Consider the following 15,039-nt stretch of genomic DNA (forward strand, 5'->3'; position numbering starts at 1 on the left):
ATCCGGGGGTACCAGGAAGTCTGAAGGCACGGCCAGGCTGCTGATGCACTCGCCCCGCGGGTCCCGGCTGACCTGCTGGCGGCACCCACGCCCCCACTGGGACTGTCCAACGGTCTATGCCAGGCGCTGTCCACCGTATCATCTCATCTGTGACATTTTGGACTTTATGAAGATTTCCAAACTATAAAGATGTTCTTTTTAAAAGATCTGTCACTCCCTTCTCACATTTTAAATCAATAATTCCAGGCCAGGGAGGTGGCGCCAAGGGCTGAGCACGTGCTTCTGTGCGGGACGCCCGAGGACAGTCACTTGGACCCAGGTAGCCTCACCCCCAAGCGAGCAAATCCTCGATCTCACGGCAGCATGCGACGGCCTTTTCTATCGCTCCTGCTTGACGTGAATTCACCTGTTAGGAACTTGGCCCCGTGAAGGCACCAGTTGTTGGGCTGGGGTGTGCTCACGGGGCCTGGAGCTCTCCTCCCGGTCTAATCCGAGAATATTTTTATCCTTCAAAAGAAACCCCACACCCTCCAGGAATATTGCCCCATAGTCGGAAGCCTGCCTCGTGAGCCGGGGGAGAAGGCAGCTGGGATAGAGAAGGGGTCACCGAGTCAGTGATGGCTGGAGGGATCGTTCCGGATGGGAGATGTGTGCTGAGAGTAGATAAAGGACCAAAGGTGACGGCCTCTCAGTATCTGTATTGCAAACCACAATGCCCCAAAGTAGAGAGAGAGTCTGGGGGAAACTGTCTGCCATGGAGGCAGGGGGAGGGTGGGAAGGGGGGGTATAAAAGGGGAATATACTCAGTTTGCATTGGTGGTGGGGAATGTGCATATGGTGATTCTATAAAATAAAAAAGAAAGAAAGAGAGAGGAAGAGAGAAAGAAAGAAAGGAAAGAAAGAAAGAAAGAAAGAAAGAAAGAAAGAAAGAAAGAAAGAAAGAAAGAAAGAAAGAAAGAAAGAAAGAGAGAAAGAGAGAGAAAGCAGCCCCACACCCCTCAGCTGTCACTCCCCGGTCCCGCCTTCCCTGCCCAGCAGCTGTCCGTCTTCCGCACCCGTGGATGTGACCACTCAGTTTGCATCCGTGGCTCCCGCCTGTGTCCCGGGTGTGGCTCAAGGTCCGTCACCCAGAGCAGCGTCCCGGAACCCGCGGCTCCTTTCTCCATTCGGGGCGGCTGACATTTGACTTGCTGCTAAGCGGCTTTGCTGTCTGCTCCCTGACGAGAGCCTTTGGTGCCATAAGTATTTGCATCGTCCTGACCCTCCACCGGGGAATCCCAGCCCGCCGCGCGGGGACGGTCTCCTCTCGGCCGTCCCGAGCACTGCAGGACCTTCGTCTCACGTGATGTGCCGGCATTCTTCCGGATCGGAACTGTGGTTTGTTTGGGGGGTGGGGGTGGGGGCAGCAACCAGCTGTGTCGGCACCGGGGCCCCACGTGGTGCCAGGGACTGTACTCGACCCTGGGCGCATCTCCCGGGCCCGGGATTATTTGTTCGGGTTTCAGACCCGTGGCAGGGCTTTAGCTTCCTGCCATGTAGGTACGACGCACCGCGTGATCCTCTCATGATCCTCTCGTGTCCTGGAGGGCGTGGGGGGGGCGGCCATTCCTCAGCCCCCATCTACTTGTCCTCTGACTTAGCAAGAAGCAGTTTGCTTGTCTGGCTCCAGATGCATCTCTGGGGGTGGCCCAAGAACTGTACCTCTTGGGGCTGGAGCGATAGCACAGCGGGGAGGGTGTTTGCCTTGCACGTGGCCAACCCGGGTTTGAATCCCAGCCTCCCATATGGTCCCCTGAGCACTGCCAGGGGTAATTCCTGAGTGCAGAGCCAGAAGTAACCCCTGTGCATTGCCAGGTGTGACCCAAAAAGGAAAAAAAAAAAACTATCTCATAGCACTGAGCACTGGGGAGCTGACTGATTGTCTTTGGATTTTGTTGTCGTTGTTGCTGTTTGGGTGCCACACTGAGCTGTGCCTGGGCTGACTCCTGGCGCTGTGCTCAGGGATCACTCCTGGCAGTTAATCTAAGACTGGCTCAAGGTGGAACAGAAAGAGTAAATCGGAGGGGGGCAGGTTGGCCTGGCGGCCACCCAAGCACAGGCCCTGGCAGCCGTTTGCTCCCACAACCCAAAACCGCCGCCTGCCCCCGGCGGGCTCCACGTCTCAGGAGGGCCTCACTGAGATATAATCTGCTGAAAATTGGGGTTTGCAGGGTTTGTGACTGAAACCTCCAGCTTCCTCGGGGTGGGGATGGGCTACCTCCCCCCACCTCCCTGTACTTCTGGAAGCCTCAGCAGTCACGTCCACACCCCAAGGCTCCCACATAGTTAAGAAGGCTACTCCAGCCTTCCTGTTCTGATAAACGAGCAAACACCATGGCCTCTTACTACCAGCACTGCAAACCATAATGCTCAGAAGGAGAGAGAAGAAAAGTGCCAGCCACAGAGGCATGGCAGGCTTGGGGAGGTTGGCGGGGGGTGGCAACTAGACCCTCCCGGGGGCGAAGGCATGGTAAGCACGGGGGGGGGGCGGGGGCGGGGGGACAGACGAACATACGCGGCCCCAGACAGGCCCTGCTCCCAACTCCAGGAACCGTGGAAAGCTCTGCCGAGGCCAAAGCCCAGAACAGCCAAGTTCGTTTTAAAGGGACACACTCGCCGCCATTCCAAAGGCTCCTGGCGAGCCCGACAGCCAAGACGGCTGTTTCCCGGCGTCAGCCACGGGGAGGGAGGACTTCGGCACGGACACAGCGGGGAAAGTGCGTGCGTGGTACCAGCGAGCGGACAGAAGCCGCTGTGGGCACCTTCTTCGGAAAATGCCAAGGACGGGTCCCTGGGACACCATTTAAAATGCAAAATCTGGTTCTGTAGGTTCCAGCGAGGGGGATGGAACGATGATCTGAATTTGCCGGAATCCCGGCGGGCCGAGAGTCCAGAGACGCTGGCGGGGCGCCTGGGGGGCGGGGCAGGAGGGTGAGCGCAGGGCTCGGGGCCCGCATGGAAGGGCCCGGTCCCCCGCTCAGAGCCTCGCAAGTGACACGGGACAGTAAGTGTGGGCGCGAGGGCAAGGGCGGAGGAGGGTGCGAGGAGTGGCCTGCACGGGCCGTCGGAGGCCGAGGCGGGCTGGGCCCGGGCAGAGACGCTCCACACCCCCAGCGGACACCCCACCCGGGCTAGACGCTTCCCACTCACAGGGACAGGGCACGGCAGCGGGTGCCCTCCCTCGGGACAGGGCGGCCCCGCTCACTGGCCTGCTGGGCGCCTCAGGGGGACCTCCCCGCCTCTGCACCCGGCCAGTGCTCCCCGCCTCTGCACCCGGCCAGTGCTCCCCGCCTCTGTGCCCGGCTAGTGCTCCCCATCTCTGTGCCTGGCCAGTGCTCCCCGCCTCTGCACCCGGCCAGTGCTCCCCGCCTCTGTGCCCGGCTAGTGCTCCCTGCCTCCGTGTCTGGCCAGTGCTCCCCATCTCTGTGCCTGGCCAGTGCTCCTTGCCTCTGCACCCGGCCAGTGCTCCCCGCCTCTATGCCCGGCCAGTGCTCCCTGCCTCCGTGTCTGGCCAGTGCTCCCCATCTCTGTGCCTGGCCAGTGCTCCTTGCCTCTGCACCCGGCCAGTGCTCCCCGCCTCTATGCCCGGCCAGTGCTCCCCGCCTCTGCACCCGGCCAGTGCTCCCCGCCTCTATGCCCGGCCAGTGCTCCCTGCCTCCGTGTCTGGCCAGTGCTCCCCATCTCTGTGCCTGGCCAGTGCTCCTTGCCTCTGCACCCGGCCAGTGCTCCCCGCCTCTATGCCCGGCCAGTGCTCCCTGCCTCTGTGCCTGGCCAGTGCTCCCCACCTCTGTGCCCAGCCAGTGCTCCCCGCCTCAGCACCTGGCCAGTGCTCCTTGCCTCTGCACCTTGAAAGTGCTCCCCACCCCTATACCCGGCCAGTGCTCCCCGCATCAGTGCCCGGCCAATCCTCCCCACCTCTGCACCCGGTCAGTGCTCCCCACCTCTGTGCCCGGCCAGTGCTCCTGCTCTCAGCACCCAGCCAGTGCTCCCCGCCTCCGCGCCCGGCTAGTGCTCCCCGCATCTCTCCCCCCGCCCCGGGTGCTCCCACCTTTGGTGGGCCCCTTCCGGCTGAGCAGGGCCTGCTGCTCCTCGGTGACGCTGAGCCTGCGCACCACGTCGGCCAGCGCGGACTTGAGCAGCTGGATGTCGTCCTCCTGCATCTGGACCCGCTGCTCGAGGGAGGCGATGCGGTCGGTGACCTCCATGCTGCTGGCGGCGGACGTGCTGTCATCTGCGGGCACAGGGACAGGCAGGTGAGCCCGGGGGCTGGGGCCGCGCAGGCAGGGCCCCGGGGCCTCGCTGTGAACGTGGAGAGGCCCCGGGAGGGCCGGAGGGAGGGGCCCCGACTCAACCCGGGGACCCGGAACTGGCCCCGCCTAGAGACGGTCCCGTCCACCCGGCGCGGCCGAGCTGGGACGGGGAGCGGCGCTCGGTGAGGGGCATCGCGGGCCTGGGGCCTCCCGAGCGTGGCCCGAGCAAGAGGACAGTGGGCGGGACGTCTCTGCACATGCTGACCCAGGTTGGACCCTCAGCACCCCGCACGGTGCCCACGGGTGCCAGGCGTGACCCCTGCGCTGGGCCGGGCACAACGACTGTCTTCTGTAAGAAAAGCAAATATAGGGGCCGGAGCGATAGCAGAGCGGGGAGGGCATTTGCCTTGCACGCAGCCAACCTGGGTTTGATTCCCAGCATCCCATATGGTCCCTTGAGCACCACCAGGGGAATTCCTGAGTGCAGAGCCAGGAGTGACTCCTGTGCATCGCCGGGTGTGACCCAAATAGCAAAAAAAAAAAAAAAAAAAAGAAAAGAAAATATTGAGACTCACAAATGAATCTCGGAAGAGAACAGAGATGTCTCCACAGAGATGTCTCCCCACCCCGCACCAGGCTGATTTCACGGGGGCCCCTCAGAGGGGAGCAGGCGTATCCCTCCGCCTGCTTCTAATGAACCCTGGCGGCTGCAAGTCTCCAGAACCCAATCTCCGCCAAGTACACGGCCACCTGCATAGGCTCTTCCCAAGCCCCCCACGCAGAAGAACGAATCTGCTGACAAACCCCAGTAGGCAAGAGCAGTGACTGGGAACTCCAGGCTTCACGCAGGCATGGACGGGCGACCCCCCTCCCCCCACCCCCCTCCCCCTGTCCCCGTCTCCCTGACTTCCTGGTTTCTTAACAGTCATGCCCAAGATCTGCCTCTGGGAACCATATAAGTACATTAAAGGCCATGATTCAGAGACTCACAAATGAATCCCAGAAAAGAACAGCAGGCTGCAGATTCCTCTCAACCCCAAATATTTAAAAACTCTTCAGTGCCACCCTCGAGAACATCATGCGATGACTGGAATGGGAAGGAATGGGAGTGAAGATAGATGGTCAGCAATTATACCACCTCCGCTTCGCTGATGACATTATTCTCATAACACCAAACATTAGCCAAGCGGCACAAATGCTGGCTGACTTCGACCGCGAGTGTGGAAAGGTCGGACTGCAGCTGAATCCCACCAAGACAATGTTCATGAAAAACGAACTAGTCCCTGATGTTCCATTTGCTCTTAATGGAATGAACATCTCCAAATGCAGCAGCTATGCGTACCTGGGTCGAGAAATCAACATGAGGAACGACAGAACTGCGCAGGACGAAGAGAGCAGCCTGGAATGCCTTCAAGAGCATCAAATAAGTGGTTAAAAGGACAAAGAACCTCCAGCTCCGGGCACATCTTTTCTACTTCACCGTTCTTCCTGCACTAACATACGCCTCAGAGACCTGGGCCCTACGCAAACAGGACGAGAACGCTATTCGGGTATCCCAAAAAGGAATCGAAAGAGCTAAGCTTAGAATATCACGGTTCACTCAAGTGAGAGAAGGAATCCAGAGTTCCGACCTCTGTCAAGAATCAGGGACGCTGTCTCATTTGCCAAGCTATCAAAAAAAATCAGATGGGCCGGACACGTAATGCGATTTAGAGACGACCACTGGACTAGAACTGTTACCGACTGGATTCCATGGGACGTGAAAGGACCGTGTGGCCGCTCACCTACGAGATGGTCAGACTTCATCGTCAAAACCCTGAATGAACAGTTTGAGGCTCTTCGTGTTCCTGGAGCGAGCAGACACCATTGGGCTACACTAGCACGTGACGGGATGAATGGAGACGTTACTGGTGCCCACTCGAGCAAATCGAAGATCAAGGGGATGACAAATGATACAACTGATACAAGTGCAAACAACTTTATGAAACATTTTTAAAAAATATTTTTTTAAAAGAGAAAAATAAGTGTATCTGCAGCAACAGAAATTTCAATTAAGGGGTCTGCAAGATGGTTTAAGGGGCTGGAGTGCAGGCGCCGGTGTGAGGGGTCCAATCACCGGAGTGTCCTGAGTGACCCCCAAGGACCACTGTGAAAGGAAACTGACCGTCAGTAGAGCAGCAGGGGGTCTCGGCAGAGAAGTGGACGCAAAGCGAAAGGTGCCAAGTAGGTCATGGCGGCTACTGCAAAGTACAGAACTGAAAAATATCATTTCTGAGCTGAACTCGCTGCCCCAGATGACAGGCCAGCCCGAGTCATTGAAGCAGGGAGGGAACATGAAACAGACCCGAGTCGTGGGGACCTGATGACCCCAAAGAACCCCAAAGAGTTGTCTGGGATGGAAGGGAACGAGAGCGAGGCAGGGCAGGGTCTGAAAGAAGAGCAGCCTCAGATATCCCCGATTCAACAAAGCAGAGAGGGGTGAAATGACAAAATAAACACAGACACCCACACAGAGTGGGGGGTCAACACTGAACTTCTAACTCATGACAAGCAGCAGAGGAAAACATTGTTCTAGAAGCTTCTGGGCCCCTTACTCCGAACTCTGTGCTCTGGGACCACTCCTGGCTCTGCGCTCTAGGATCACTCCTGGTGGGCTCGGGAGACCCTTGGGAGGGTGCCAGGAGTTGAACCCAGGTCAGCCACATGCAAGGCAGGTGTCGTACCCGCTGTCCTCCGGCTCCCAGAAAATGACATTCTGGGGGCTGGAGCAATAGCACAGCGGGGAGGGCGTTTGCCTTGCACGCAGCCGACCCGGGTTCGACTCCCAGCGTCCCATATGGTCCCCTGAGCACCGCCAGGAGTAACTCCTGAGTGCAAAGCCAGGAGGTAACCCCTGAGCCCTCCCAGGAGTCAGCCCTGAGCACAGAGCCAGGAGTCAGCCCTGAACACTGCCAGGTGCAGCCCCCACAAGCCCCTTCGCCCCCCGAAAGAATTTTGTTTTTAGGCATTCCTCTTAATATTCTCATAAATCTTTAAAGTCTTAAGACAAAAATTATAGGATTGCCTTAAGCAGCTTGTAAGGTGTGTCAGAGCAATCCCTGTAACCGCCATCGCGGCAAAAGCAACGCGGAGCTGCAGGATGGTCAGATTTTAACACTTTACAGAAAACACAGAGTATTGGCCGTAAAGGATCCACAGAGTCAAGGCTGTGAACCCCGAAGACCCGAGCAGAGGAGTGGCGCGTCCCCCAGACTCTGCTGAAGGAGCCGCGGGAAGGAGAAGGGACACAGGGCGCGGCCCATCGGGGGCAACGGCATCACAGGAATGAGAAGGCCAGGGGGGCCGGGACAGAAACCCAGACCCCCACAGGAGGGGCTCTGCGAAGGCAAAGATGGCCGGGCAGGAAGCGCAGGAGGAGGGAGAGACGGCGGGGTGCCAAGGGGGACCAGCACCAGGGAAGAGGAAGTGGACCGTGCACGGCCAGCCAGGAGGAGGGCTGACAGTCCACTGAGCCAAACCGGCCACACTGGACCAGCTACACTGGACCCAAAGATCTCGACACCCCCCTTTCTTACAGCTCTGGCACAAGTGTCTTTCCAGCAAAGACAAAGAGCCCCCAAGTACCCCCAAAAACGGGCTTAGTGCTTGACCAAGAGCTCTATCCCTTAGCACGTGCACACGGTCCTGGGGTCAGACACCCCACGCTTGGGGGCACACAGGGCTGCGGGAAACCCCCAGCATGAAGAAGCATCTTCTCTGGCCAAGAGTTCAACGGGAAATCAAATACAAGAACCAGGAAGACCCCAGACAGCTTGGAAACTAAACAACCAGCTTCATGTTGACCATCTGGTCCGAAGGACGCCCGAGCCCTTAGGTGGTTTAGGGGCTGGAGCGATAGCACAGCGGGGAGGGCGTGTTCCTTGCACTCGGCCAGCCTGGGTTCGATTCCCAGCATCCCATAGGGTCCCCCGAGCACTGCAGGTGCCATTCCTGAGTGCAGAGCCAGGAGTAACCCCTGTGCATTGCCGGGTGTGACCCAAAAAGCAAAAAAAGGTGATTTATGTGAATAATAGTAAAAATTCAGCATATCCGATGTATGCAGTGCCACTGAAATAAGTCTTCAAGGGGGATTAACCACTTTTAACGGCTTTATTAGAAAATAGAAGAGCCTGCAAGCCAGGGAACTTCGGCGATCCCATTTACTGGCTGAGGCAAGTGGGGCGGTTAGCTCCGACTCAGGCCGCGGGAAGCAACACGGCAGGAGTGAACAGAAGGACACAGTGGGATCAGAAGACGGGGTCTGAGGACAGGGCGGCCCCCCGCCTCCCCCCTCACATGGCAGCAGGGGCCAGGCCCGCCGGCTCCGGGCTCCGTCCCCCAACAGTGACCCGGGAGAGCGAGTCCTGACCGACTGACCGTCGCTGCGCCCACGGCGGGTCCCGGGCAGAAGGCCTCGGCGGCACGGGGCAGACACACGTCCACGTGTTCCCGAACACGTCGGGAAGTGGCGCTATGGAGACAGGGGCCAGGGGGTCCCTGACCACAGAGCGGGGAGTCGCTCTGCTTGGGGAAGTCGGAGCAAGAAGGGGCTGGTGTGCAGGCCAAGGCATCTGCCAGGCGAGCACCGGAAGGGGGTCCGAGACAGAGGAAACAGCCCGGCAGAAACTGCGGCGGGAACCCTCGCCCCGAGGCTCCCCGGGACTCCGACCAGCCACCTGTCATGCCTCAGGAGCGCGGCTGTCGGGCTCTGTCAAGTCCCAGGGACACACGTGTGCGGGTGGGGGGGGGGGTGTCTGCCCGTTAGGGGAGGAACTGAGGTTAAGCATCTCGTAAAGAAGTTCTATGGTCCCCTGAGCACCGCCAGGGGTAATTCCTGAGTGCAGAGCCAGGAGTAACTCCTGTGCATTGCCAGGTGTGACCCAAAAAAAAAAAAAAAAAAAGAAGACGTTCCCAAGAGCTTAAAGGCTCTTCGAAGAAGCCGCAGCTTCTGTCTTGGCCCGAGAGGGCGTTCCCGTTCCCGACAGGCTGTCCCCTGTCCCCGAGCCCCCAGGCAGGTCGGGGCCTTCTGGCTGGGGGGCAGAGCACTACACCCCGGTCTTTCCGGGGTCCTGCAGTGCCAGCCACCGGACCTGGGCATCCGGCATGCAAAATATGTGCCTGGCCTGTTTCGTGCCAGCCTGGAGCACTTCTAAAACCCAACCACAGTGAGACAACAAATACCCCATTAAAAAGTCCAGTGAAAGATTTGACTAAACATTCCACCAAAGAGCAAGCAGGCACGGGGGGCGGGGTGGGGGGAAGGTCCCGGAGCCCTGCAAAGCCTCGTGCCTGGCCCGCGCCCGGGGACGGGGGGCCACCGGAAAGCCGTTTGCCAGCAGCTCCCAGAGTCACTCAGACGCGACCACAGGGCCGAGCCCTCGCGACCGGGAACAGACACTCACGTCCTCACAAAACCTGGACAACGCGTTTGCCACTCGGAGCACTGGACCCAAGTCAGGGGCGCCCCAAAGGAGCACTGGGTGAGCGGCCCCGGTGCCCACCCCCTCCCGGCCAGGGCGGGGCTGTGTGGCAGCCGGAGGGTGCCAGGCTGCAAGCGTCCACGTCTCGGACAGTCCCTGCCAGGCAGGAAATGCCAGCAGCGGCTGCCAGGGCGGGAAGGGCACCGGGGTGGAGCCGCCCCGAGCCCTGACCATACAGCAACATAAACCATGTTCGCATTCCTGGGCCCCAAACGCCTGTTTTGTTGAACGGTGACATCAGACAGCAGCGAGCGGGGGTTTTATTTTTCCTCGCCGAGCCTGGTTGCTATGACACTGCGCCTTCTCGGCACGAAAATATTTCCACGAAAACGGAGCACTAGGGACTCACTGCAAGGAACCTTCCCGGAGTCCCACACGGCTTCCCGCGATGGGGCCTGGGGGCTTCCCGGGGGCCTCCCCGCTTCTCCTTTAACCTAGAAAAGGTCATTTGTTGGGGCTGGAGCAATAGCACAGCGGGGAGGGCGTTTGCCTTGCATGTGGCCAACTCGGGTTCGAATCCCAGCATCCCATGTTTCCTGGGATGAGCAAACAGGAAGGGAAAAGAAGTTCCTCCTTTCCTCTGAGGAGTGGCCGCTGAATACACCTTCCGAAGGGGGGGGAGGGCGCGGGGCCCCGGCCAGGCTGCACTGGGCAGCGGCTGTGAAAGGACTCTCGGGCCTCAGGACAATTCAGGGACTCCGGGCTGGGCACAGCTGCGCTCGGACCCGGGCCCCTGCTCGGGCAGACAGGCCTCCCCGGGCAAACGACATCCTGTCTGAGCAGGGTTCACCATTCGCAGCGTTGGGACAGTGCTACCCCCGCACCTCAGGGCTGCGAGACCGAGCGAGTAGACCGGTGGGTCCCTGGAGAGAGTCTGGGGGCTGCAGAGAGAACAGGAGGCGCGGGCCCTGCCTACCGTGGACCCTGGTTCACAGCCTGGCGGCACTGAGCCAGGACTGGCCCCTGAGCACCGCAGGGTGTGTGAGTTCACACCAAAAAAGGGAATCAAGTCTGAATACGGTGCGTCCTTGGAAACGTGAGCTCGAGGTACGCTGCTGTTAGCGTTATCACTATCCCGATTTCCCTGCAGCTCAACTGCTCAAAGGGGCTGGCTCTGAGCCCTGCAAGGCGTGTGGGGGCCCTGGGTCCGACCGTGTCTCTGCATGGTTCTCCGCGGGCATACCCCTGGCACCCCCCCAAAAAAGAAAAAGGAAACATTCTCAGGGTACGTTCAAATTTAATATTTCTGTCAAAATTCCCACGTGCTCGCGAGACGCTGCCACGCAGCGCCGGGTAATTAACCGGAAGCGCGTGTCTCGTTACTAACACGGTCTGCGGCCCGGAGAGCCTGGCGTGCTGCATGGCACGTCTCTGGCCGTGGGGCCCGTCGGAGCGACAGCAGCCTGCAGAGCACAGCGGCTACTGACAGCGTCCACGCCAAGGGTCCACGGCCCTGTCCTGAGTCCTCTCCGGCCCCCGACGTCACTTTCTCAGCTCTCACTCCCCCTGGCCTGAGCAGCAACGGCCCGGCCGCTCACGGCCGCAGGCTCCAGACCGTCCCCACGCTCCGCCAGCCTCGGGGAGGGAAACGTCCAGCTCGAACGCTTCAGCACCCCCAGCCCCCAGGGTCTGCCTCCTGGCACTGGAGATTAAAAGATGGACCATGTGTCAAAAATGGAAAATAAAATTGGGGGCTGGAGCAATAGCACAGCGGGGAGGGCGCTTGCCTTGCACGCGGCCGACCCAGGTTCGATTCCCAGCATCCCATATGGTCCCCTGAGCACCACCAGGAGTAATTCCTGAGTGCAGAGCCAGGGGTAACCCCTGTGCATTGCCAGGTGTGACCCAAAAAAGAAAAAAAAAACAAACAAAGGACCATGTGGGGGCCAAAGCGACAGTGCAGCAGGGAGGGGGCTTGCCTTGTATGCAGCGATCAGGGTTTGATCCCTGGCACCCTGTCTGATCCCGCGAGCCCGCCAGGTGTGACCCCTGAGTGCAGAGCCAGGAGCCAGCCCTAAGTACCATCGAACATGGCCCAAAAACTAAGCAAAAAAAAAAAGTCTCCAAGACAAGAAATAATAGCATATGCATATCTTTCTCATATATATGATTATATATCTCATATATATAAAATCAAACTTCCCTCTTTGTATTTTCAAATATGAAATTGGAAAACCCTGAAAGCAGCAGGATTCCTTTTCTCTTGAAAAAAAAAAATAACCAGGGCTGGAGCGATAGCACAGCAGGTAGGGTGTTTGCCTTGCACACAATCGAACCAGATTCGATCCCCGGCATCCCATATGGTCCCCTGAGCATCGCCAGAAGTAATTCCTGAGTGCATGAGCCAGGAGTAACCCCTGTGCATCACAAGGTGTGACCCAAAAAGCAAAAAAAAAAAAAAAAAAAAAATTCCAGCAACTGGAACAGACATTTTCTCAGCATGTTCTCTGATTAGATGTATTTTTAATTTTATTTTATTTTATTCTTGGTTTTTAGGCCACACCTGGCAGTGCCCAGGGCTGGCTCCTGGCAGGTTCAGGGACTGTATGGGGTGCCAGGGGTTGAACCTGGGTCAGCCTGCGCGAGGGGGACACCCTCCCCGCTGCCCTACGGCTCGGGGCCTGAGTGAGCGGACGGGGCAGCTTCCTCATGGCTGTGGGAAGTCTAAAAAGCGAGCTAGCCCGTGTCTGCCTCCCGGAACCCTGGCAGCATCTCTCTGAGGTTCCGGGCCGCCGGAACCTGACATCGCCCCTCGAGAACCAAGCAGGCAAAGCCGACGAGGGGCCTTTGAGAGCCGCAGCCACGCAGCGCCTGAAGCTCCGGGTTTTCCTGAGCCAGCCGGCGTGTGGCGTTCCAGGGAGATGCTCCGAGAGCAGCACATCCTGCCCGAGCTGGGGGTGGGGGGTGGAGGGGTGGGGGGTGGGAGGTGGGGGGGAGCCCAGGATGAAACCTGCCTGGCTGTGGGAACGGAGCCAACTGGAGCGGGACAAAGCCCGGCGGGCAGCTCGGAGCAGGTGGCCCCTGCCAGCAATGGCGCATGTGCATGGCCACTACAAGGACCCACGGTTTGGGCCCCTGATGTCACAGCGTGTGGGTGCGGGCCCGGCAAGCCTTGCAGCGGAGTGTGTGATTCCTGCTCACCCTCCTGCTCGTGTGTGTGTGCGTGTGTGTGTGTGTGTGTGTGTGTGTGCGTGCGTGTGTGTGCACGTGCGTGTCAGGGGGTCGGGCAAATCAGAGCTGGTTAGCACCCACCAGAAGCATGCTGCCTTGCACCCCTGCCTCTGAGGCAACCGCGTGCCATCCGGAGGAAAGTCACCCCCCGCGGGCCGCCCGCCTGGCCAGTGGTGCCCACACACACGGCCGCTTCATGGCCCGTCTGGACCCTCTGGGAAACTTAACCCTTACTGGGAGGCAGAATGTTCCAGACTTTCACCTCCAGGTTTCTGCTCTCTCTTTCATGGAGGGGAGGGGGCCTCTGGGATCAGCTGCGGGACCGGCCCAGGGAATCGTGCTCTGTGGGCGGCACCAAGCCCCGAGGTCAGGCGTGGGGGTGGACCTCCTCTCTGCCCAGCGGGTCTGCCTGGGGTTGACCCACACAGCCTGTCCCATCTGGGTGTGTGGGCCGGGACCTGCAGTGGATAGTGTGAGGGGCCTGAGTGGACCCTCCGGGGTGCTCAGCCCCGGGGCCTGTGTCTCGGGCAGCTGCGGGGGGGCATGTCTGGACCCTCTCTGGGCCGGGACGGCTGCGGCCTTGCAGGCCAGGGCTGCTTTGCTTTCAGAACCGCCCTCAGGTGGGGCTCCCCTGGGGTCTGAAATGTCCTGCCTGGGCCAGAGAGACAGTGCAGCCAACCGGGCTCAATCCCCAGCACCCCAAAGTCCCTCGAGCACGGCCAGGACTGACCACCGCTGGGCGCGGCCCCAAACCAGCCAACCCACCCAGTGTCCTTCCTGGACCCCACCCACGCTCACTTCCTGCGAGGGGCCTGCGAGTCCACCACACACCTCTGGGCGCGGGGGTCCCTTGGCTCGGAGTCAGGGGGCCATGGGCAGTCACTTCACTGCAGTCAGATGCCCCGGCTGACCAGGGCGGACACGGCTGGACCTCAGACACGGATGCAAATGCCAGTCACTGCCCTGACACAGTAGAGACGGTCCTGGGCCAGGTGGGGGCGGGGCCCTACTCTGTGTGTGGGCGGGGCCCTACTCTGTGTGGGCGGGGCCCTACTCTGTGTGGGCGTGGGGCCCTACTCTGTGCGGGGGCGGGGCCCTGCTCTGTGTGGGGGTGGGGCCCTACTCTATGTGGGGGCGGGGACGCTACTCAGCTGTGGGGACTCTGGGTGCTTTAAAATGACGTGGGATGGAATCCAGGGCTCAGTTCCTGGATTGGTCACCTATTAGCCACATAACCTTGGCACATGACATGGCCCCCAGGAAAGCCACCAGTCCTTCTGGAGCTCTGAAGGCAAATGTCAGACCCAAATGACGCTGTTGGGCCACTCCCAGCTGCAGCAGGGTCATGGGTCAATGTCACTGCTTGGTCACCATCTCACTGTCCGGCAGGCAGAGGCTGGCCATCCAGGAACCCAGAAGTGAGGACAGATGTCCCGGGAGGCCCAGCAGAGCCTGTGGGAGAGTAGGCAGCCAGGGTCCACCCCGAGCACGGGCTTGGGGGGACCAGACGCAGGTGAGGAAGACGGAGATGCCCAAGACCCCGCCCCCTGCTCAAGAGACCACGCCCCCAGCTCAGGAGACCCGCCCCCAGCTCAGGAGACCCGCCCCCAGCTCAGGAAACCCGCCCCCAGCTCAGGAGACCCGCCCCCAGCTCAGCCGCCCCCAGCTCAGGAGACCTGCCCCCAGCTCAGGAGACCCGCCCCCAGCTCAGGAAACCCGCCCCCAGCTCAGGAAACCCGCCCCCAGCTCAGGAGACCCCGCCCCCAGCTCAGGAGACCCCGCCCCCAGCTCAGGAGACCCCGCCCCCAGCTCAGGAAACCCGCCCCCAGCTCAGGAGACCCCGCCCCCAGCTCAGGAGACCCGCCCCCAGCTCAGGAGACCCGCGCCCAGCTCAGGAGACCCGCCCCCTGCGCAGGAGAGCCCCATGCCCTGCTGCCCCGCTCACGAGACCCAGTTCCCCTCTGAGGAGCCCCCTGCAGCCCACTGGGCTTCCCTACCGTGGAGCCCACGGTGGGAAAGGGCTCTGGCTGTAGAGACTGGCTAGAAGTGACCCCCCTCCC

General features: G+C 60.3%; 1 protein-coding gene across 3 annotated transcripts in view; it reads right to left on the reverse strand.

The window, feature by feature from the left end:
- EML1 (EMAP like 1) overlaps positions 1-15,039 on the reverse strand; it is an 87,227-nt gene that overhangs the window by 43,616 nt on the left and 28,572 nt on the right. For all 3 annotated transcript variants that reach the window (XM_055132409.1, XM_055132410.1, XM_055132411.1), the window contains exon 2: positions 4,088-4,270. In XM_055132409.1, coding sequence (XP_054988384.1) covers positions 4,088-4,270 — 183 coding nt within the window. The remainder of the gene's footprint in view (positions 1-4,087; positions 4,271-15,039) is intronic.

Source organism: Sorex araneus, chromosome 3 (genome assembly GCF_027595985.1).
Source record: "Sorex araneus isolate mSorAra2 chromosome 3, mSorAra2.pri, whole genome shotgun sequence".
In the NCBI taxonomy this organism is placed as follows: Eukaryota; Metazoa; Chordata; class Mammalia; order Eulipotyphla; family Soricidae; genus Sorex; species Sorex araneus.